This window comes from Gadus macrocephalus, chromosome 6 (assembly GCF_031168955.1).
Source record: "Gadus macrocephalus chromosome 6, ASM3116895v1".
NCBI classification, from domain to species: Eukaryota; Metazoa; Chordata; class Actinopteri; order Gadiformes; family Gadidae; genus Gadus; species Gadus macrocephalus.
The window spans coordinates 9,357,140-9,380,640 of NC_082387.1; the positions used below are offsets into that span (position 1 = coordinate 9,357,140).

General features: G+C 42.9%; 3 protein-coding genes and 1 long non-coding RNA gene across 5 annotated transcripts in view; 2 read left to right on the top strand and 2 right to left on the bottom strand.

The window, feature by feature from the left end:
* Nucleotides 1-1,389: 1,389 nt before the first annotated feature.
* Nucleotides 1,390-5,448, top strand: LOC132459410 (uncharacterized). 2 transcript variants are annotated; one of them, XR_009526227.1, is made up of 5 exons: nucleotides 1,390-2,990; nucleotides 3,578-3,697; nucleotides 3,784-4,626; nucleotides 4,748-5,145; nucleotides 5,347-5,422. It is a non-coding gene; the product is annotated as an uncharacterized LOC132459410 (long non-coding RNA). The 2 variants fall into 2 exon arrangements; XR_009526226.1 differs by having other exon boundaries at nucleotides 4,748-5,448.
* Nucleotides 5,449-7,119: 1,671 nt separating this feature from the next.
* On the bottom strand, nucleotides 7,120-10,320 carry LOC132459408 (transcriptional activator protein Pur-beta). Its single transcript, XM_060053916.1, has one exon. It carries the CDS (start codon nucleotides 10,228-10,230, stop codon nucleotides 9,310-9,312), a length of 921 nt encoding a protein of 306 aa, XP_059909899.1. The 5' UTR covers nucleotides 10,231-10,320; the 3' UTR covers nucleotides 7,120-9,309.
* A 445-nt stretch (nucleotides 10,321-10,765) lies between these two features.
* On the top strand, nucleotides 10,766-13,025 carry LOC132459409 (histone H2A.V). The gene is made up of 5 exons (XM_060053917.1): nucleotides 10,766-10,925; nucleotides 11,892-11,969; nucleotides 12,057-12,170; nucleotides 12,293-12,422; nucleotides 12,653-13,025. The coding sequence occupies exons 1-5, from the start codon at nucleotides 10,923-10,925 to the stop codon at nucleotides 12,712-12,714; spliced, it is 387 nt and encodes a 128-aa protein (XP_059909900.1). The 5' UTR covers nucleotides 10,766-10,922; the 3' UTR covers nucleotides 12,715-13,025.
* A 3,051-nt stretch (nucleotides 13,026-16,076) lies between these two features.
* Nucleotides 16,077-23,501, bottom strand: part of hs3st1l2 (heparan sulfate (glucosamine) 3-O-sulfotransferase 1-like 2) — a 12,731-nt gene continuing 5,306 nt past the window's right edge. Inside the window, exons 2-3 of the mRNA XM_060053918.1 lie at nucleotides 17,825-18,275; nucleotides 16,077-17,483 (exon numbers count right to left, since the gene is read on the bottom strand). Coding sequence (XP_059909901.1) covers nucleotides 16,818-17,483; nucleotides 17,825-18,115 — 957 coding nt within the window. The 5' untranslated portion in view covers nucleotides 18,116-18,275 and the 3' untranslated portion in view covers nucleotides 16,077-16,817. The remainder of the gene's footprint in view (nucleotides 17,484-17,824; nucleotides 18,276-23,501) is intronic.

The following is a 23,501-nucleotide window of genomic DNA, read 5'->3' on the forward strand; positions in this document are numbered from 1 at the left end:
ATAATCATACCGGTTCCAAAAAAGCCTAATTCATCCACGCTGAATAGGGTTAGGCCGGTGTATTTCAGGACGGTGGCACTAACTTCAGCCCCCATTAAGTGCCTAGAAAAGCAGGTTCTTACCCACATAAACGACACAGTATCGGACACTGTCGACCCATCCCAGTTTGCCTATCACCCCAACCGATCAGTGGATGATGCGGTGGCCATCGCCCTACATCACACTTTGCAACACCTGGACAACAGCAGAACATATGTCAGAATGCTTTTCCTGGACTATAGCTCTGCCTTCAACACGATCCGCCCGGGCAAGCTGATTGGTACACTGACTGACCTCGATGTCCCGACTCCCACCTCTAACTGGATCCTAGATTTCCGGATTGAAAGACCACAGGTGGTGAGAGTGGGGAGGCGGGTGTCCGCTGAGCTCATAGTCAGCACAGGTTCACCACAGCGCTGCTGCCTCAGTCCCAAACTCTTCACCCTGTACACGCATAATTGTGCCTCCACACTAGAAAACACCATTGTTATCAAATACGCTGATGACACCACCATCCGGGGCCTCATCAAGGGGGGTCAAGTCAGGCTACAGGAGTGTGATAGAGGAAACTCTCGTCTATGGAGTGGAGAATGACCTCATCCTCAACGTAGCCAAAACTAGAGAGGTAATAGCAGACTTCAGGAGGAGTCCTGAAACCTACAGCCTCTTACCAAACAGGGACTGAGGTTGAGAGGGCGGACAGCCACCGATTCCTGGGACTGCAGATGATGTCTGACCTGAGCTGGTCTCTAAACACTGCTGCTACAGTGAAAAAAGCCCAGCAGCGGCTGTATTTCATCAGACTGCTCAGGAAATCGGGACTAAGCCAGCGTCCTCTCACCCTGGCCTACAGTGGACTTGTAGAGAGCATTCTCACTTCAGGTATCACTGTCTGGTACGGGAATACCACAAAGGCAAAGAGGAGGTCACTCCAAAGGGTCATTAAGACTGCAGAAAGGATTACTGGGACCACACTTCCCTCCATGGACTTTATTTACAGTCAGCGCTGTCGGAAAAGGGCAGTGAGAATCATTAGAGACTCCCTCCACCCAGCTCACCCTCTACTCAATAACAAACAATGCAAATACAGCCTCAGACACAGTAGAGCGGACAGTGTCATCACACACACAACAAGATTCTTCAACAGCTTCTTCCCTGCCACAGTGCGACTGATGGCATTAACAGAGAACATCTGAAAAAAAAATACAATGTGCAATATCCCTCACCACCCTATCCCCACTTCCTACGTGCAATAACGCTGCTACATGTGGTTATACAGTATGGTTCGTTGCACTGCTGAATTCAATTTAATTTAATATGCATTTGTAATCACTATCTACCGTGGTGCTCTCTGAAATTTAATGCACAACATGCAATTTGTCCTTATCTCAATTTTTTTATTTTTTATTATTACTACTGGGGTCAGCTTAGCTCAGGAGGTAAAGCAGTTGTCTTGTAACCGTAAGCTTGCTAGTTCGATCCCCAGCTCCTTCTAGCTGAGTGTTGATGTGTCCCTGAGCAAGACACTTAACCCTAACTGCTCCTGACGAGCTGGATGTCGCCTTGCATGGTTGACTCTGCCGTCGGTGTGTCAATGTGTGTATTAACTGATGTAAGTCGCTTCGGATAAAAGCGTCTACTAATTGCCCTAAATGTAAATGCACTATTTATTGACAATACTATTTATTGTCTCACTCTCACTCTCTCTCTCTCTTTGTATTAATACTGTACTAGACTTTGGAAGCCCTGCACAAGAATTCATATGTGTTTGGACTTCGGAAGAATGTCACTCCAACCTGACATGTTTTAGGGTCAGTAGAGACCTTTTGAGAAGAACACAAGAAAGATAATAGGCCCCCGACCATTCAGAAATCACATGAGTTGAGGGGGATTTCAGAGGTGTGTGTGTGTGTGTGTGTGAGATGTGTGTGTGATGTGTGTGTGATGTGTGTGTGTGCGTCTCAGGAAGGGCTGGTGGGGAGGGTTCCATGTAGATGCTGTTGGTTGTTTTCTCCCCAGCGGGGGGGCGGGCCAGTGTGTTTCTGAAGGGTGCCATGCCTGCTGGTGATCAGAGAGGAGAGGGCCAGTGACATCATGACAGATCATGACAAGTGTGTCACACTGACCCCCACAGAGTTCTCCCTGCTCCAGGACTACGCCCAGTGTAATGACGAATAAAAACCCTTGAACCTTTGAACCTTTGAAAAACCAAAAAAAAAGGGTCAGAAATGCAAATAACATGATTGCACAACTAGCGAAGAGGATAGCAGAAATGGACAATGCAAAAATTCATGTCTCACCAGCAGCACTTGGGACATTTGTGTCAACTAAGAAGAAGAACATGCCTTTGCCTTGGTAAAGGAAAGAAGGCCAGAAAAGACATGTGTGTGTGTGATGTGTACAGTCTCGACGCTTAGGTCAGCTTCTTCACCAGTCCCTGCGACTCAAAACTAATTGCTGTAACCATTGCTGTACTGCGCGATGAAAGAGGGAACCAAAAACAAGAGCTGATTGAGGAGAAAAAACTGAAGCACAAGGCAGTTTGTCAACCACACAAAAGTGGCTACATATTTATGCCATTGCTTGATGGCAGTGAAAGGAACTAACCAATCTAGGACAAGTGACAGAAGATGAGAGTAAGGCCGCTAATAGCTGTCACTTTTTTAATGTTAGAAGTTTTTAGTTATAATTTAATGATGGTTATTCCCTTTAACTGTTGGATAGCATTGTTCTGCGTTTCCTCTTTTGTTATTCCCTGTAGACCAGAACAATGTGGACCACAGCGGTGTGGAGAGAGACCATGGAGATGGATGAAGTAATACCATCATGTTGGGTTAAAAATGGTGGTGTATTTTGGCCTACACAAGGAGCTGTGGGAGCGTTGAAGGACTGCAAAGAACCTTAAGAGTCATGGACGAAATTCCCGTTAATAAAAATTAAGATTCAGTCAGGTATGTGTTTTGTAAGGCAAAGAGCAATGTCATATGAACGCAAGGCAAATTTCAAAACGTCAACACATACATATGGAGATTTCTTAATTTTTCTCTTTTGCATGAACTTTTAAGTATCTCCATCAGTCTCTTATGTATGTTTGGTAATTTCTAGCCAGCTATAATGTCAGTTTTGCGTGTGTGTGTGTATTTTGGGGAGACTGTTTTATTGTTTTTTATATCGAACAACAAAGACAAATAACCATAAAATTAAAAATATCTAAATGTCAGAAGCACAACACAAATAAACAGTCTCATCCAGAAAATACAAACACAAAATATATTTGAGAGGGAACAGGAGGAAGCAAAAATCTTATTTAGTCCTGCCCCTTCCTCACAAAATGATATCATATGCAATAAAAATAATAATATTGTGATTCAATAGCCTCAGTTTATTGTTGGCTGTTGGCATGCAAGATGATAACCGCTTAAATAAAAAATTAAACAAGTATTTTATAATAGCCAAACCTGCAATTTTACCCAGTTGCAGTTGTATATTAAGACTTACTCATTTGTATGTATTTTACCATTGCTGTATGTACTTTCAGATGACAAGAATGAATGCGAGAAGTATGATTTTACTACAACTGCTGAATTGAGTGGCTCAGAAGAGGACTTACCGATGAAGAGGAGGCCAAAATAATACATATATCCAGACTACCAAATGGGTATGTAATGCACTTTTACTACTTAGATCATTGCAAGACATTTTTTCAATGTTGTAGAATATAACATTTGTTATTGTCTATCAAAGATATATTTAGATGAACCATCTGTCAATGAAGACAGTCAAAAATTATCTTCTCCAGATCTTATGATAACGAGTACAGGTATGTAATAGATTGGTTTTCACATTTATTTTCATACCTGTCACAATAATGAGGTTGGAGCAGGGTTTTCTAACTTTTTTGTCAATTCAAACTAATGCAGTCAACACAGGTAGGCCTAATTGTTTGAAAGATGACTACTGTCTTACAGAATGCTTATTACTCATTTTAGGTGAAAAGGCTACCAAGAAGATTCGAAAATGTATTCCTTGTGAAGGTATATGTTAATTTACAGGAACCAATGCACTGAAAGCAATGGCTACATGGCCCCAATGACTACATCATTGTTACATTGTTTTTTTTTAGAGTAAATCAACAAAAGGGTCTCCTTGTACACAGCCCGTGTGATTGTCAGGTCGGGTTAGTAGTAGGAACATTTAAAGTAAAACAGTGAAATAGACCACTGCATGCTGACAAACTTTAGAGAATCTTTGTGAGCAAGCAACACGTTTCGCCTGTAGCTCCCTCTGATTGTTGCTCACTCAGAACAAAGATTCAGTAAGAGTCAAGCCAAGAAAAGATTAACAAAAGTTATGTGCGTTAAGAACACATCATTGCAGCATTTAATACACCACCGTGGCTATGTCAGTATCGGGCCAATTAGTCACTACACTTCACTTTTTATTACAGCTGACTTTGTTCTTCCAACACCTCCCAAAATGACAAATGCACATTCTGGTAAATATTGCACAACTACCAACACAATGAAAAGACACCGCATCCTGCAAATACAATTAATGAGAATCAAGCCAAGAAAAGACTAACAAAAGGTATGCACATCCAGAGCACATCATTTGTAGCATTTTAATCACCACGGTGGCTATGTCAATTAGTCACTACAGTTAAGTAGTTAAATACTTTTTTTATGACTGTCGCCTATTTTTTTTACAGATTACTTTGTTCTTCCAACTCCTCCAAAAATGACAGGTGCACACCTACCAGTTTGGTAGGTGATTGTGTGAAACCAGTTTTGTTTTTGATTGGGTATCACATATTTTGAAGTTTAGTATGCCATACCAGAATTGAAAGGTTACAACTTAAATTGAATGCCACAAAATATACATTTCAATTGTCTTTTATGTTAAGGTAAACTGTTAATGTTGCTTATGTTGACTAACCAAATACGTGTAAAGTAATTTTGAATTATTGACACATTAACTCTTCCCAGTGTCTAAACCCTCTAAAACCGCAGAAAGAACACAAATGGACATCCCCTCAAGCCCTCAATCTCGATCCTTGGCGCGCAGTGGTAGCAGTAGTCCCTCTGAGTCTTTTTCTAATGGTCGAAGGTATTTAATGAAGTACAATATTGTCAGTATAACTGAAGCACTGTAAAGCTGCCTAGTGTGCACTACAAGTCTTCCGGATGTAAGAAAATGTCACATGTTCATAATATTACTTTTTTTCTAGTAAAAATAGAAATTGCGACACAAAATGATAATTTCCACTACTTAGAATTATACTTTCCCTTCTTTATTTTTTTAAACCAGATTCTTCATCCCTGGACAAGAGAGTCTGTCCAGATCCCTTTCTCAGAAACAGCGTTGAGGTTCCTCACGGTCTTCCACTCATGGATGGAGGTATTTGATCATTCCCACTAATTTGAGAATTAGACTTCATTTGCAATAACGGTCATAGCAGTTTCCATTTAAATTGATGTATTTTTTTTTACCATATAATTTAGCTGTAGCCGAAGGAGTCTGTTCAGGTCACTTTCGCCGAAACGAAGGCAGAGTTCCTCAGAGTCCTTCTCACGGCGTCAGAATGCTTCTGAACCCACAAGGAGCAGTAAGAGGTGAGGGTGTTGTTAGGAACATATTCTGGCATATTGGATATAGAGTGGCGAAGTCACGCCCCTTCCGGTAGGGCTCATGGGACCTATGAGATCGAAAAATATGAATGGGTGCCAATGGAGAGAAAATAAATATTTTCTGGTCCCAGTCTTTATATGCCCTGGATTACACATATGTTGTTTGTGGATTTAAATGATAATTTTTCATGCAAAGAAAACTAAAAATGTTCATGAAGAAGTTTGATAATTTTAGGTTTTATGTGAGGCCCCTTTGTGAACTACAGCTCTTCGCTGCTCTCGACGCATATGATATACGTCGCCACAACCGCCCTTGGAACTCGGCACAGAGATGGCGATCTCTCTGCCCCACTTCACCGCTTTTTCCAAGGGGAGGATAAAAGCATCGAAAGAGGTGAAAACCATTATAAGTCGGGGCACGTGCAGAGTTTCAGTTATGCCGATGGGAAGATTGTCGGTCTTCTCCACGCCAGTCGCAGGGAGCGTGACGTCACATACGAGCCGTGTAGTCTTTCTCGTTGTGTTTTTTCTACAGCCTTTATCTGAACAATTGCACAATAAACGGTCGAACTCTTTGCATGAAAAATTATCCTTTAAATCCACAAACAACATATGTGTAATCCAGGGCATATAAAGACCGGGACCAGAAAATAATTATTTTCTCTCCATTGACACCCATTCATATTTTTCGATCTCATAGGTCCCATGAGCCCTACCGGAAGGGGCGTGACTTCGCCACTCTATACTGGAGCTTTTTAATCTCTGGTATCCATCTTGGGTGTATGCTTAACATGACCGTTATTTTCTCCATCGGTGACACCCCAAGAACGACTATCGACCGAAGCCTCAGGCAGCCTCCTGAGAAGTCTATGAGAGCTGAAAGGGATCCCCCAAATGCAGCCAAGGCGATGTCGATGCATGCACTCAAACAAATTGAGGAAGGAAGACTTCCCGATGTCTGAAAAAAGTAATGTCATTCTCTTATTTTTGCTGACAAATAATTTGTTTCAGTTGAATCAGACTCAGCAGTTCAATACGAGACTTTGCCGATAAAAATTAACAAAAGTTATGCGCGTTAAGAACACACCATTGTAGCATTTAATTCAGCATCGTGGCTATGCCAGTATCAGGCCAATTAGTCACTACAGTTTTGAAAGTACTTTTTTTATGACTGTTGACTATTTATTACAGCTGACTTTGTTCTTCCAACTCCTCCCAAAATGACAAATGCACATTCTGGTAAATATTGCACAACTACCAACACAATGAAAAGACACCGCAACCAGCATCCTGCAAATACAATTAATGAGAATCAAGCCAAGAAAAGACTAACAAAAGGCATGCACTTCCAGAGCACATCATTTGTAGCATTTTAATCACCACGGTGGCTATGTCAATTAGTCACTAGTTACTAGTTACAAGAGTAGTAATAAAAGAAAACAGCACACAGCTCCTGAGCAAAAAACACCTTTTTTTTTATTTCTCGTTGAAAGGAACTTGGTAGAATATTACAGCAGAACACACATGACTGAAACAGCTGCCATTTCACTTAACACAGTACAGGAAAAAGGATGTAGTTCAATGTCATGTGTATATTATATATATTTATATCAATATAAAAAAACTATTGCTCCCAGGTGTTGTTCATGGCATATTTTCTGCTGTGTGTAAGAACGGGAAAGAAAGTTAAATTCAACGAGGTTTGCACACTTAAAACTTAAAAGGAAGTGGGCCAGTGAATAACATTTCCCATAAGCATTTGGGATCTTTTTCTTGTTTTAATGATCATTATTATTATGCTGAGAAGTAAACTTTGAACCTTTATTCCTTTGCAATACAGAAAATAAATTTGCACCCAACATGGATAAATACCGTCAAACAGCTTTTAGAATATGCAAAAGAAAAAATGAAAATATACCCAAGGCGGCTCGGCGAAATAGCAGGCATGCAAAATAAACACTTTCAAAAAACACTACAGACAAAATGAGCATCATTGTTGATGCTTGCGTGTTATGGCAACTGATGGGAAACCAATCAGTGACATAAAGCGTTACAATGGGCTAACCAGGATGATTGGAAAACTCAATGTTAATGAGGGTGCTTAGTGTTAGCATGACATGATTTATACCACGCATTCTCTACAAATCTATATTATACTGAGTTCTGAACATTATTGTACTATTCTTTAAAATGTCCTCTAAGGAATAAAAGAAATCAGGAAGAAAAAAAAGCAGGTGTGAAATATCACCCTGGTACTTTGCATCCAAGTTTAGTGTTTTCAATAAGCCACTTTAGGCAGCATTATCTAATAAATTGAATCTATTTCCTAGACATACTTTAATATATCTCTTTTGAAAAATATTTCTATCTATACTTAGTATTTTAGTAAGTAAATCTCTTGCACTGTCACTTTAGATAAAGCACCTAATTGGGGGTTTTGATTTTCAAAAGCACCAATTTTTTTTTTTTTTTTTACAATCAGACGGAATTTTGCATCAGTCAGTAAATTCAGAGTTCATGACCAATGGATCCAAACAACCAGTGAATAGCCACAGATTCGTTCCTTGGGCTATAGAACCAGCCTAGCAACATTAACTTTTGATAATCCAACTCTGACATTAAGACTAGTGCTACAGATTTTAGCTCAGCGTGGGGGGAGGAGGGTGTGCGTATGAATGGATGCACGTGTTACCGGGTAGGACAGGACGGGGGTCATTCTTGGGCCTGCAATCCACACAAGACATTAGATTGCCAGAGTCTGGACTGGTAGCAGTCATCAGTGGCAAACCAGCTATACAGATACAAAAAACCCTTGAAGATGACTTGCGATCATCAGTCAGTGTAGGCAATGCTAATGCAACCTTATAACATTTCATTTAAAATGTATGGTCTTTTAAACACACATAGGCATTCACCGTACAGAACACATTTCAGCTGCTGGAGCAGAGGAGGCAGCCCCATGATGCGCTTGCTGGTGTACCTATCCCGACAGGATCAGGCAGCGCACAGACTCCAAATAATTGGTGTGCTTTTAATCACATCCTCTGAGACCTTGGTGGACCAAGGCCCTGCCCCTGATGCCCGCTACAGCAGAGAACGTGGAACTGATGATCTTTTTACAGTGGGGACTTTTTTTCTATAATAATATTTGCCTATTGGGACATACAACACATACAAATGGGGAAGAGGTGGGAGCACTTTCTGCACACCCCATGGTTTGGATACTTCAAACCTTTCCTTGTTAAAGTATCGATCACAGGTCAGATTGGGGAGAGCTCCAGCCATAGCAAATCCATGCAACAGCTGTATCTGGAGCACTGTCAAACTGAATACGCTGGGCTACATTTATGAGGTTATCAAATGGATAATATTTATTTTTCTTCAAAGGGAATCCCATACAGGAGCACACTACCGCAGTCTGCACTCAGTTACCTATAACACCATCTACAACTTTAGAACACGATGCTCTTATATAGACAATAATTTCTCAGTCAAATATAGGCCTACTATTTCTGTTTTTTTATCCATTGTTTTACCATTTCAAGTTCAATTCATCATGCACAATATAGCCCGCCTCGCTTTTTATCCTCTATCTCCGGGTTTTGCATCATGTTGTCAGCTTGAAAACATGCAGAGATCTGGATCAATCTTCGTCCACGTCGTCCCCTTCAGACTCCTCTCCTGCTCTCCTCTCGTACAATTTATCTCGGTGCCTCTCCTGGATTTCTTTCATCTCCTCGGCATAGCGGCTGAAGGCGCTACCAAACTTGCTCCATGCTTTGTATGGGATGGTAATAGAGTTTCTGTAACTGGGCTTAACTTCGCTCACCCTCAAAAAAACTCCGTACTTGTTAGATCCCACGTCAAAGAAGAACCGCTTGGAGTCCACCATGATCGAGGTGCCCTCCGGAAGCTCGCTGTAACCACCGGCCCCTCCGCCACCGGTCAACTCCTCGTCATCTCCTCCGTAATCATCTATCAACTTGGCCAGGGCGTCACGGAACTCTATTAGACCCTGGGCAGGGAGGGCGATGGTCTGTCCGGCCTGCATGCCTCCTCCGGGGATACCACCTCCCCCAACTCCAAAGCCAGGCCCACGGTTGACGGTTTGTCGGATCCGGAGAAACCTCCCCCTCTGGTTCTCCTTCAGATCGAGGTAGTATTTTCTGTTCTCTCGAACCAGGAACTCGCTTTTCAAGGCCCGCCTAGGCCCAGTGTCTTCCCCACCGGAGGATTGAGCTATTTGCTCCGGGCTGCTAGGCCCAAGTTGGGCGTAGTGCTCTATAAAATCCCCAAGGTAGTCGCGAAACTCTGCAGCAACTGACATGGATAGGGTCAGTCGACTTTTGGAGCCCCCAGCGCCCACCTCGGCGATTTTGATAAACCGGCCTTTGGCATTTTGCTTAACATCCAAGTAAAAGCGTTTATTCTGAATGTCCAACCTTTTAGAAGCCAGCTCCTGGGTCTCCGGTTCCCGCTGGTAGTGCTGAAACCCGCCGCCTACACCCCCTCCACCACCACCACTACTGCCGCCGCGCTCACTGCCACTGTCGCCATCCGCCATCTTCGCCACCAGCAGCCAGTTCTCTGCGTATCTCTGACCCCCCCTTGCTCGCCAAGCTCACGGAGGAACCGGACACTTGCAACTGGACAGCGATTGGCTGCTACGCGTGTCTATCAAAACATCAGATCACAAACGACTGTTTTAATTGGTGGGTTTGCCTGTCTTCCAAGGGGACGTAACCGCCCATTCGATGATATTCGAGCCTACTATCCGTAATCTTTGCATTGACAGTGAATGTGTAACCACGTAAAAGTTGAACTGTAGTTTCCATCAGGGCTTCTATAATGAAATAACATCATTTAATAATGGGAGTTAAATGAAACTTGAAATCAAAGCTTCAGAACTGTTCACTTGGACTTAAAACCTCTTAATAACGTGTTTCGTCAATGTTTCAGACTCTGGGAGGATGCCCCAGGAACGACACTCTACTCAAACTGTATCATTGAAAGTCCCGCCCACATGTAGTGTCGTGCGCAAAGGGGCAAGAGCTTCTTGGGTGGGGGATGGGTAGAGACTGTATGGCATGCGCCGATTGGCCAAAACCAAGATTCGAAGTAACAACAGAGATTCTGATTGGTTCTTCTGACACCCGCGAGGGGTTGCAAGCGAAGATTTGCGAAAGGGTTTATTGTTTCTTCCTTTCGGGAGCCGAAATTATTTCATAACAGTTCTACAATCAAATAAGGCGAAAAATGGTAATGTTTTAAGATTTATTTATTGATGAATGCATGCAGGTTTTTGTCTTTCTATTTGTGTAATTTGAAGGTTTCTGAAACGCCATTTAACAAGAGAACTGTGCAAGGTACGACTTGGACGGCTGTTTAAAAGATTGCCAAGCGCTAACTGTAGGCTAACGCCGCCACAATAATGTTATCCTGAGTAGTTTAAGATAAAGACTGTTTAAGATAACCATATTGACAGTTCCTATTTGCAATCTGCCAACATGCCACACAGTGATTTTAATGCGTTTATAAAATACCCGCCACTTTAGTCGCGGTTTTCCCCCCAAACGGGACGAGCTAACATTAGCCGCTATAGCTGCACACTGTTCCATAGTAGAGCGCTAGGTGCAAAGTATTGTATGTTGTATGCACTCTTTAGTTGGTTTCAACAAGTCCACGCCAGGTACACGGTGCAACGCGTCTTTCTGTGACAAATGTGCTTCCCTGGACAGGTTTAAAAGGCGCGGCACGTTTAGAATGTAACGTAGGGCTGGTTGTAGACATGGATCTTATGTTGCATAACTAAAATGTCATGCATTTTTAAGAACAATATCTACCTGGAAATGTGCCCTTTATCTTGTTTACAAACTTCGTGTTTCTAGAATGTGCCGGTGTGATCTTGTGTTTTGCCATAGTCTGCGACCCCACAAACATTCGATTGGCGGGAAAATTGTTGCACCGAGTGGCTATTTTTTTTGTGCCATGCACACCCGTACGTCTGTTGATCTTCTAACGCTCTCTATATCTCATTAAGTTTTGTTCCTTGTTGGCCTCTGGAGTATTTTCTATTGTGTTGACTTTTAAGTGAGGCTACTGTGGATATTCGGCTGTTGTCATTGTGACAATGACAGTGGGGCCCAATCGTCTTTTATTTATCCAAACACCATGACTTTCCACAAAGTTCCACCTTTTATAATGCTGTGCTCCGTTTCCAAACAGGCTGGGGGCAAGGCCGGAAAAGACAGTGGCAAAGCGAAAGCAAAGGCGGTATCTCGCTCCCAGAGGGCTGGACTGCAGGTATTGCCACAATTTATCTTCCTTGAATTTGTGAGGACAGATTTCAAAGCCTCTAGTTTACTATTTCTCCTGTGATTGTCTTGTCAGTTTCCAGTGGGACGTATCCACAGGCACTTGAAGACCCGCACAACCAGCCATGGTCGTGTGGGAGCCACAGCGGCCGTCTACAGTGCAGCTATCCTCGAGTACCTCACCGCTGAAGTAAATAGCAGCCCCATGTCTTACAAGCATACAACTCGCAAAACTATTCTGTTCTCCAACCCGCTCTGCGCACGCCGAGGGATCCGGAACCCAAGTCATTTATGTTCCTCATTGATGTGCAGGTGCTGGAGTTGGCAGGAAACGCCTCTAAAGATCTCAAGGTGAAGCGTATCACCCCCCGTCACTTGCAGCTCGCCATCCGTGGTGATGAGGAGTTGGACTCTCTCATCAAGGCAACGATCGCAGGAGGCGGTGAGTTCCCCGAGCCATGGTGGTATTACTATGAGCACGAATTTGTGCATATGTTAGTCATCAATTGTGTGTTGTTGTTTTTTGGGGTTTATTGTGGCTCACAAGCTTACTTAAAATGGTGGACTTATGTGTATTGCAGTGTTTATATTGGCCGTACTGGGGATAATGGAAATGCATGCGAGCTTGAGAAACAAGCGTTGATGGGACTTTCTGTGCTTGGTGTTTTTCAGGTGTGATCCCTCACATCCACAAGTCCCTCATTGGAAAGAAGGGTCAGCAGAAGACTGCATAGATGCAGTGTTTTAGCTGAAATGTTGGTGCTTGGGTTGGACCAGATATTTTGTTTTCATTTTTCCTTTTTTTTTATTAATATTATAGCTAAAGAAGAGTGATTTTTAGAATTTGTTATTGTAATATTCTCCCCCATAATCATGGAAAAAGCCCACATTAGAAGGAAGAGGGAGGGATGCTTATTGTTACTGTAGAACGTCTGACTGGGGAGTTCTTCATTTGTTAATTGTAATTTGTTTGATTGGCCTGGGATTCTGTAATGTTTTATACAAAAAAATGGACTTGTTAAACCATTTTTATACAAAAAACCAACCTGTGTTGTGGTCATTTCCTTGGAACATCTCGCATGATTTTAGACGTCTAACCCGTACCCCCTTTCTCATAAATCAATTATTATAAGGAGACTATTGAACCAGGTAAAAAAAAAAGACACTAAATTCTTTGCACAGCAAATTGTGTCTTTATCTTGTGAACATATGATACACCAGCAGGTGGTAGTGATGTTCATGTTTTTATTCAAAATAGGCTGAATCAATCTACCGTAGTTGAGTGTCTGCCTGTAAACAAGTGCAAATAAGGGACCATGTTCTATGCTATATTCTTGGCCAAAAAACATCCCTCGAGCTAGTACATTTCTTAAAAACGTAATTACTCAATAACTGATGTTTGCAAATGTACCTCATCTGTTCCCCGCATTGCCTGATGGTGGCAGACAGGCTTTGAATTTCACATTTATAAAATGATTCTTAATTATAATTTTTTTTTAATATTAAATAAACCAAGACTTATCAAGATTTGAACCAAATTCTCATTGACGTTATGTATTGCTGCGTTGTTGCCACTGAACAGAACTTAAATTTTTCCGCATAAGTAAATCAAATATATAATGTATGCTAGCAGTATCATGCCTATATTTTAACATTTCTACTATTGCATCTACTTTTCAGTGGCCTAAAAAATTAACCCATAAGGCCTACATGTATTTTATGCAAACGCCTTTTTCATATCTTAAACAGTACACCAGTTTAAGATATGTAAAGTATTACGTTTTGGAACATAGAATAATGACCGTATGAGGTTCTCAAGCTATAGAATGCAGTGGCGATTCTAGAAAATTTTACATGGGGTGGCAGAAGGGTGGTAAGTTAAATTCAAGGGTGGCAAATCACACACACAAAGTCAAGTCTTTTTATTGTTGGAAACACGCATGCCTGGTGTCTATGTATTTATTTATACCAATCGCTAATGAAAACAGTTAACATATTTACTAGGGCTGTAACGATACACAAATTCACGATTCGGTTTGTATCACGATTTTTGACCCACGGTTCGATACATCCCACGATTCTTTTAAATTTAAAAAGCATTTTATTTAAACAACACTTAAATACCAATTATCTTAATGTAAAATTTAATAACAAATAATTTGGAACACTGAACAGATTTGAACCGAAAGAATACTATTAAAGTATAGCTAAATTATTAAAGAAATAACCAAAGATTGCAGTTGGAGGATGCTTTTTGCTGGTAGGCATAATAGGGCCCCTTTAACTGTTTGGTTGGTTTATTCAAATATCCTTATTAGCGCTTCTTATTAGGCTATGTATGTAGCTTAAATAATGACATAATCAGGCCGTATAGAATGCAACATGTTTAATAGCCTAACTCTCAATAGATGAGGAAAAACGTGAACGTCGCAATAACGAGGCAGTGTTACGAGTAGCATACGTGTGTGCGGGAGAATGGCAGTGTGCGTATGCGTGTGTGAGTGACGTCAGCGAGTGAGTGGACGAGCGAGGAGAGCGAGCGGTAGCGCGTGTGTCTAGTGAGAAGCGAACGAGTCCGGTAGAATAAAGTACCCATCCTGTCAATAATCGGTGTCCGCTTCATTCCGACCTATAAGCAGACAAACTGCCAGTCAAATCACACAAAACAATAGAGACAGGATCACACAGGCATTTTTTTTTCGCGCTTGGCCCACTCTGGATAAATGTCGTTCACATCGCATATGAGGACTTCGACGGCTGTGGAGAAATGCAATCCTCCGTAGCCACGGAGAGCTGTGATCACAGAGAGGGTATCTCGTCACATATTTACGGCATCGATAGGAGGGGGCGCTGTCAGCAGATTATTATTTAGACAAATATTAGCAAATTTCAATGGTGAGAGTTGGCTTGTCTCCAGTTCTTTGGCTTTCAAACCGTTTCTGTCTTCATTTGAATGAAGCGGCAGATGCGCACGGTGAGAAGAGAGCAAATAGGATTCATGGACTCAACCATTTTACAGGGGAGGGGGGACATAAAGATTTTAGTTCTTAAACTTAAACAAGTTAACAATGAGATCAACAGCTTCAGTAGCAAAAAATATAATACCATTCAATAAATGTATATTGGAGACACTTCTAACGACCTGGGTGGCAAGTGGGGTGGCAAGCATTTTTTGGGGGGTGGCAGCTGCCACCCCGGTAGTTTCGCCACTGATAGAATGAAAAGTACAAGAACAACAGTTCTTTCCAATCTTGACAAAAGCAGACATGAAGTACAATGCTCACTTGTAACTAACCATAACATAAACATTAGTTCGAAGTTGGTACCCAACTTTTAGTTCACAAATACAGTAGTGTTTTCATGTACTGCAACAATGACTCGAGAAGTAAACAGGCAAGGGGTCGACTAAAAGTCAAGGTAACGATTGAGGTTTTGGAACCCGTCTGACTGTAAAGAAGATTTCTCCGCAACGATTAGTTATTGCATGACACAACGCACTCAGAGGAGGAGCCGGGCAGCGAGAAGAGGATGAAAGAATTGAATGCCTCACATCTTCAAAGGGGAAGGATATAATTTGTGTTTATGCATACATTTCACTCTCCCTGTTGCCGTCACCTTGGCGCAGGTGGGTGGATGACAAGAAGAGGCTAGGTCCTCAGTTGCATTATGTGGGCAGTTGATGCCTCTGATGTGGCAAATTGAATCTATCTTAATGTGGAATCATAGCGGTGTTTATCAGACCTCTGAGGCTAATTGCATTTGTGCCGTGAAACAAAGCAAATAGACTCCTTTTGATGACATCATTCAGTATGTTGTAATGTGATTGAGAGAGTAGACAATAATTCCTTGCGGGAAATTACTTTAATAGAAACATATACATACTGTATTCTTTAAGGTAGTCCTCGACGGTTACAAAAGGAAGAATAACGTATTGTTAGAGTTCTGTAACTGAGTGCTCGAGGAAGAAAGGTGCAATTTACTGTAGTTTAGATTATAATTATATATATATATTTTATATTGCCTTCATTACATGTAGGCATTCTAGCTCTAATTTTCTTTAAAGTCCACAGTTGTTAGTAATGATGGAAATGATACATTGTTTAGTTGAAAAACATTTATTAACAACATCTTAGAAAACATACATCGATTTATTTACACATGATTTCAAGCAAATGTAAAAAAGTGCCTAACTAATTAGCTAGTATTATTTTCACGCTGTCTAAAAATAGAAAAAAACATCAGCGAAGTAGTAAAACATAAAGTCAACATAGCATGAAAAATATTGATGTCATACATAACTCTACTGTTAAGGTAATAACTTAAAAAGCTGGTTTAGTTTTCAACTATTGTATTTATCATAATGTTCACAGAGGTTGGTGTTTTATGTGGCATCAAGCTTATACCAGAGCAAATAGTATAACCTCTATTCAACAAGTCACCATTTCAACAATGTTAAATCAGTGCATCTGACAGTCCTCTTTCTGTCCATGGTCTTTTTCGGTTTCCTAAATGTTGTTCTGACAAACTCGCATTATGACAATATTTATTATTTTTGGATCAGAAAAAAAGCATCCTAATTTCAGACGATCTAAGCAATTAATTGAAAACACATACAAAGTTATCAATCCATCTTTCTGAATTGAACAACCTCTCTTCAGAGACAATGTTGTCATCAGTTGTTCTGTTGGTCTTTCGTCCATTCTCTGTTAACCTACCACCTCTTATAGACCCAGTGTGCTGTGGCTCAGTATAACATCTGCTTGCCGGCCCTCAACCCTGCGTTCAACATTGTCTAGGGAAGATTGCATTCACCGCGCAACATTCTGTGAATGATTGGTCAGCACCAGGAGAAGGACCTCCCTACCATGCCGAAGAACACCCTGTTGGGCTTCCTGAAGTAGTGACAGAGCTTCCTGAAGGCCTCCGCGCTGAGCGGTGCATGTGGCCTGCCTTTTGACTCATCCAGGCACTTGTCGTGACCCGCGGACAGCAGGCAGTAGAACCCCTTGGTGCTGTTGTAGTAGAAGTTGCTGGGGCTGATTCTGGCCGGAAGGCCCAGGAACCGCTCGGCCTTCTGTAGCTCGGGGTAGGGGTCTCGGATCAGCGCGTCGCCGTCCACGATGTGGATCTGTTCCCTGGGGAACACCTCGAGCCAGCGGGCCAGGTGCTGGTGGTACAGGCTCCTCTGCAGTGCTTTGTACTCTGAGTTGATGTCTCCTTGGTGGAGCAGCATCTCCTCCAGGGCCTGGTAGGGCTTGTGGCGCTCCAGGCGGTTGTGGCGGACCTGGGTGTAGTCGGAGACCAGCCTCTCGGCGGGGTCGCGGACGATGAGCAGCAGGCGCACCGCCGGGTTCATGTCCCAAACCCGCACTGGGACCTGGGGCGAGGCGAAGTAGCCCGGGGTCTTCTCCACTGTGAGCTGGCCCGCCTGGGTGAAGGGCATCTGGGCACGGTACCAGTCCAGCCCCTGCTGGTAATGCTCTTCCACGTTGAAGTAATGCACCTAACAAAATGGATTGAGAAAGAAATGGGCTGTTTATGAAAAACATTTTGTCCATTGGGAGTGCTGATGTTGTACAATTAAACAGGAGGAATGGGCATTTTGAACCCACATTTAGAAGACCTCGTTTTGTGGTAAATATTATAAGCTCATATTTATATTTGACCGACCAGGTTGGAGACACTGTGAGATTGTCAAGTTACATTGTCTGGCCTGGCAGCATGTGAAAGCTTTAAGTAAAACGTTCACATACCTGATTGTGTAGATACTACTCTGGTCACTTATTTTACTGAACTGTTATACAAGTTTCTGAGTAAAAGCCAACATCATGGACTTTCCATTACCTCAGCCTTCGCCACGTCCACATCTGGGTGCAGGTTCAGCATCTCCAACAAAGCTCTGGTGCCGCCCTTACGCACGCCGATGATTATAGCGCCCGGCAGGCGCTGCTGGGTGTGGTTGGAGGAAGAGGAGGATGACGAGGAAGATGACGATGATGACGATGATTTAAAAGAAAAAAGTGATGTCATGAAGTTGGTGGATCTGGAACCACCGTTGCGTAACTCCCGCAAGCACAGACACAGCTGAGTCTCCAGCAGGAGAAACAGCAGCGCAAAGACCACAGTCCAGAACATGGTGACCTCGGGGTCAAAGAACACACACACACACACACACAAGCACAGCCTCACACTGGGTGGGGTGTGGGTGGGTCTTATGCAGCGGGGGGCAAACCGTTGGTCCTGCTTGTTAACTGACAGCAGGGGGCGACAGAACAAAGGTCCTCGGGCTGCAAGCCTGCAGGAAATGGAAACAAAAACAGGGCACATATATTAAAGGTGGGGTATGGGATTTGCGAAACGCCAGCAAATTTTGAAAATACACAACTCGAATGGTCCTACCCCCTCTCCTTCAACGCCGACTCTGACTCCACCCATTCCAAGTACATGGACGCGCAATCATGCTAGCTAGGTTGGAGTTTAGGGTTGTCTTCTAGTGCTAGGTCCAAATGTGGATTAGCTAGTTAGCTAGCTCCATTAGCTACCGCAGGATAACAACAAACAGAAGCTTGCTCTGGGTCACGAGCTTTGAGTACGTGCACGAAGGGGTCACGCGCGGGGAGCGGGGGAGGGGGAGTGCAGTACGACCGTTTGATTGACGTACTTACTGTCCAATGCCACTCGGTGGTTCTGGAAATAATTGGCTGGAGTTTTTCGAGCACTGCCCGTTCCACAGATGATTGACTTGTTTAATTTTCATGTCAGTTCTTCTAACTCAGTGGCTGTAGTGCAGTGGTTCCCAACCTTTTTTGGGCTGTGACCCCATTTATTTTTTTAGCTTCTTCCTCCCCGCACATCGTCTTCACCATATCAATGGCAGCTGGCAATATTAAAGTCTCAGCAATGCTATGTGGCTTCATATTCCTAGCAATGAGATAGCTCACCTCAAGAGAAGCTTTAAGGGCCCGTTCACTAGCAGTCACAGCCTTTTTGAAATACACTTGCTGTTTGTTCGGTCTGCAAATTAATTTTCGAAAAAAGCTCTTGGTTTGCCGACATGCTCTGTGGTGTCTCAAAGTGTCTTTTGAGTTTGTTTGGCTTCATACTCTCGGCAGACAGGACCTTACTACATAGCAGACATTTCGGCTTCTCCTCGTAGCATTCCATCACACTTGTAAATCCATACTGAATCGTATGTTCGCTGTGTCTTTGGTGTCTGTGCCACAGTTCCTTTTGGAACTGTCTTTGAAGGGACAGGGCCAGGCGGGCGAATAAATCTTTCCATTTTGTTTTATACACTCTGATTGCAAGTTTGTGTTTACATTTTACAGGTTTGGCTTGAACTCAAGTAATGTAGCTGTGCAGTCACGTGATCGCGGCACTCAAAGATGCACCAGCTCAGATATTTGCTGCATTTTATTTGAACTAGATTTATATTCGAGAAAATGAAAGTATAGGAGACAGTTATGTACGATTATTTGTAAAAAAAAAACTAAAAAAAAAACTTTTTTTTTAAATCATTATTTTTCAATTTTTCAATTACTAGACATATCAGGCGACCCTATTTAAATTCCAGGCGACCCCACATGGGGTCGGGACCCCAAGGTTGAAAAACCCTGCTGTAGTGGGTTATGATAAGGATTTCAAGTAATTTTGCAAAAATGGCCAAAAAAGAGTATTCCATACCCAACCTTTAACTGCTTTCATTTATTTGATGTCCAAAGCCCAAAATAACGACATTCTTTCTGTGCTGCTGATTTAGTGTTATTTTTTTCATAGGTATTATGTAGAAATTGTATTATCAACTCTACGGTAAATATATTTAGAATTCCTAAATAGAGTCCACATTGGAAGGTTCACTTAAGCCATACTGGATGAAGGAGATCATAGTCGTTCATCATGAGCAACGTTCATGAACACAATAACCACACTGTTAATAATTTTTCATTTCCTCAGTGGAAGGAAGGATGTCAACATTACTCATGTCGGGAATGTAGTGCAAAGTTAAGCACTGCTGCTTTTCCACATGCCTGCTCTGCAAATTCTTTGACCGTTTAAATGTATTCAGACCGAGCCATGACCAAGTCCATGCTGAACGCGTTCGGACACCCATAGCCCTCCGATATAGGGCAGTGGTTATGATTATGGCCCTAAGGAATTTAAAATATTCATCGACATCTGAACCAGGGAGGAGAGTACTTAAAAAAATTAGTTTCACCATTCCCGAATGGGCCCCGTAATCCCCCCCCCCCAATATGCGCCATGCCAAAATATTTCATATTTAACATTTATAAAGCTGCAATATAAACATTTGAGCTTATTTCTCTGCATAGCATACGCATCATATTTCTGATCTTCAACTTGTGATGAGCATTTGTTTTGCTGCTTCATTCTTTAGCTTGTTTACACGATTGTGTGTTGGGTATTAGCTCAATATTAGTAGGGGGGAATTGATGATGTATTGTCGTAAGGTCAGCCTCTGAACCCTGAAGCCTGTGTACAGGTACACACTTCTGGTCGAGTCTTACAGATGAGGAAACGTTCCTGGGTCTTGTCTTTACTCCTCTTTATGTCCTGATGTCATACATGGACCATATGGAACATACATAAACAATGTTGTTTTGGTTACAGGGAATGAAAGTCAAAATGTTTTAGATTACCCATATCTTTACAGAAGCAATAGTCAACATGTGTAAAGTCCCCACAGTTCATTAAGGTTAAACTCAGGATTACACAGAAGGAGGTATTGTGCTACGATATCCTGCTGTTGTTGTTGTTGTTGTTGATATTGTTCTGAGATGTTGCCTTGACACAGCCCACCTATTAATTAGTGTAGCCAAGTTGTTCCGGGTCAGGGGAGGAACTTGTCTAGCAGGGTTCCTGTGGCGAGGAACTAATTGCACCTTCAGGGAGTGAGTAAGAAACCCGGACCTGCAGGGCTCTGGCGGTCACAATGTCCTCTGGTGCTCACATGGTCCTCATTTGGTAAGCATCTGTGTCCGTTTAGTCTTTTCCAAAACTGTATAGGTGGATGGAAATGTCTGTCTCTTTGCTTCCTGGGATTTAAACATGTGGCGGCTGTGTTATAGAGATATGGTGGCTGTGGTCGGTGGTGGTTTGGAAATGGTGCTCGGGCAGTTCTTCGGCAAACGGCTGAATTCTCAATTCACATAAATGTAATCTACCTGAAAACGTGTGTTGGAGGTGGGTGCGATGTTGGTGATAGTGGGATATTTTCCCTTCCTATTTGTCGATTTTCTTTTGCAGCACACGAAAGTCAGTCAGTTGATGTTACATTCGCCAAAAGGGCTGTGTGTTTTCTGTCGTATGTATGTTTTGACAAATGTCAGTGGGTTCAGTATTCCCGGGCTGCAGCGCGTTGCGCCGCGATGCTCCCCTGCTGTCGTGCTTCCTACTCTTCTCCCAGCTCCCCCGTGACCCGTCTGCATCTCACCTCTTCCTCTGTTCCACCTCGCCTTCTTCATCCATGACGTCTGTGTGTGTCTGTGTCAGCTCCCGTTAGTAATGTATGTACATGGTGGCGGTGCAGCCTGTATATTATACTCATTAATTAAAACACTACTGTTGTGCAGATTTTACATCAAACGCGGCTCCAATGCTAATGAGCTCGCCCCGCAGGCAACCTCTCAGCTCCTCATGAGTTCATAGCAAGCTCACTTCTTTCCATCAAATATTCTTATTCAGGAAACAAATTAGAGAATTTTGCATCTATCTAAACTTGGAAGTGGAATGGAAAGATATACCTATTGGTTTGTGATGGACGGCCCCCTACGTTCACAAATGTCACGACAGTCAGATCGCATTATTGAAACTCGTAGGGTGAGCTTCTCCTGCCAATAGAGGGCTTTACTAACCCTCTAATGTGAATAAATTAAAATAAATGAAACCACAGTCTCAATTCTCAAGTCATCCCTTCTTTCCGAAAGAGAAGGATCTTCTTCTGTATGTTTTCTCGATCTCTTTTCCCCATCTCTTTCCCCAATTTCTCTCCCGCAATCTTCCTCCTTACTTCCTCCCTTCCTCCCCCCCTCTCTTCCCCTTCCCCTTCCCCACTCGTTCCAGAATAAGGGAATTTAAGTCAGGGAAATTGAGAATTAACAATGCAACCCCCCCATCCCTTCACCATACAGCATCCTTCCCCCCGACAAGCACCATGCAGGGCCAAACCCACGGGTGCTCCACCCCACCGCGGCATCCTCTTCAGTTCCTCCCAGATCTGGGTCAATCGCATCAAACGCTGGGGCAGCTTTCACCCCCACTGTGGTGCGTCTGGCTCTGTATATGCGTATGTGTGTGTGGAGCCCAGATAACAAGCAAGAGTGTGTATGTGTGTGTGTGTGTGTGTTTGTGTGTGTGTATTTGTGTGTGCGTGTGTGTGTGTGTGTGTATTTGTGTCCGTGTGTGTGTTTGTGTGTGTGCGGGTGTGCACATTAATTGTGTGTTTTTGTGTGTGTGTGTGTGTGTGTGTGTGTGTGTGTGTTTGTCTGGCTGTGTGTTAGTATTTGCTTGGCAGTGCCCAATGTATGCCATTTTTATTTGGAAAGGCACCATATTCTAGAGTATTCTTGTCTGTCTGTCTGTCTGTCTGTGTGCCTGTCGACCTGTCTGTCTGTCTGACTGAGGGTCAAAATGTCCCATGCACTATGACCACCATTTTTTTTAACATCAATTGGCTCTGTGGAAGTACAGGGTTCCAGCATTCATCAAACCAATACACTCAAGTCATCGCTCTCCGTCCCACTCACCCTCACACACACAAATTAGGACCCCGCGCGTGTGTTCATTAAGTAGGACGTCGGTGTATGGATGTACTCACACACACAAGCGTATGTTTGGTTGCATGTGTGTGTGTGAGCTCTACAATGGACACGTGTCTTCATATGAATCCGGAATGAGAATGAGGACATGAGGAAAGATGGGGGCGGGGGTGGGAGGGGGTGGGGGAGTTGTTGGGTAGTTGTGTCCATTCATTATTGGCACGGGCCAGTGAGCGACAATATCATGCGCCGCCCCATGACCTCTGGTTGTATTGAGGTTATAATCGTCCTCAGCGCGACAACAGGCTCAGTGTACAACAACAGACTATAATGGCAGAGAAATTAATAACGAAAAATGAAAACAAAACAACAGCAGATGGTGTCAAAATGAATGCAGGTCATTAACAGATCATGCAGAGGGAATGTAAGACGGCGGTTGAAAACGATGTGTATAAGAAAGGGAGCTCTAGGAGAGAGAGAGAGAGAGAGAGAGAGAGAGAGAGAGAGAGAGCAGAAGGGAAAAGGGAGTTTAGTGAAAACACTGGAAGAGGCCCTACTGCTTGCCTGCCATAGCAACACCAGTTCATATCCACCCCACCTGGGGTTACAGGCACCTTAGAGAGTGTAATTGAAGAACAGTGGAGGGAAATAAAGGGAGAGAGAGAGAGAGAGAGAGAGAGAGAGAGAGAGAGAGAGAGAGAGAGAGAGAGAGAGAGAGAGAGAGACAGAGAGAGAGAGAGAGAGAG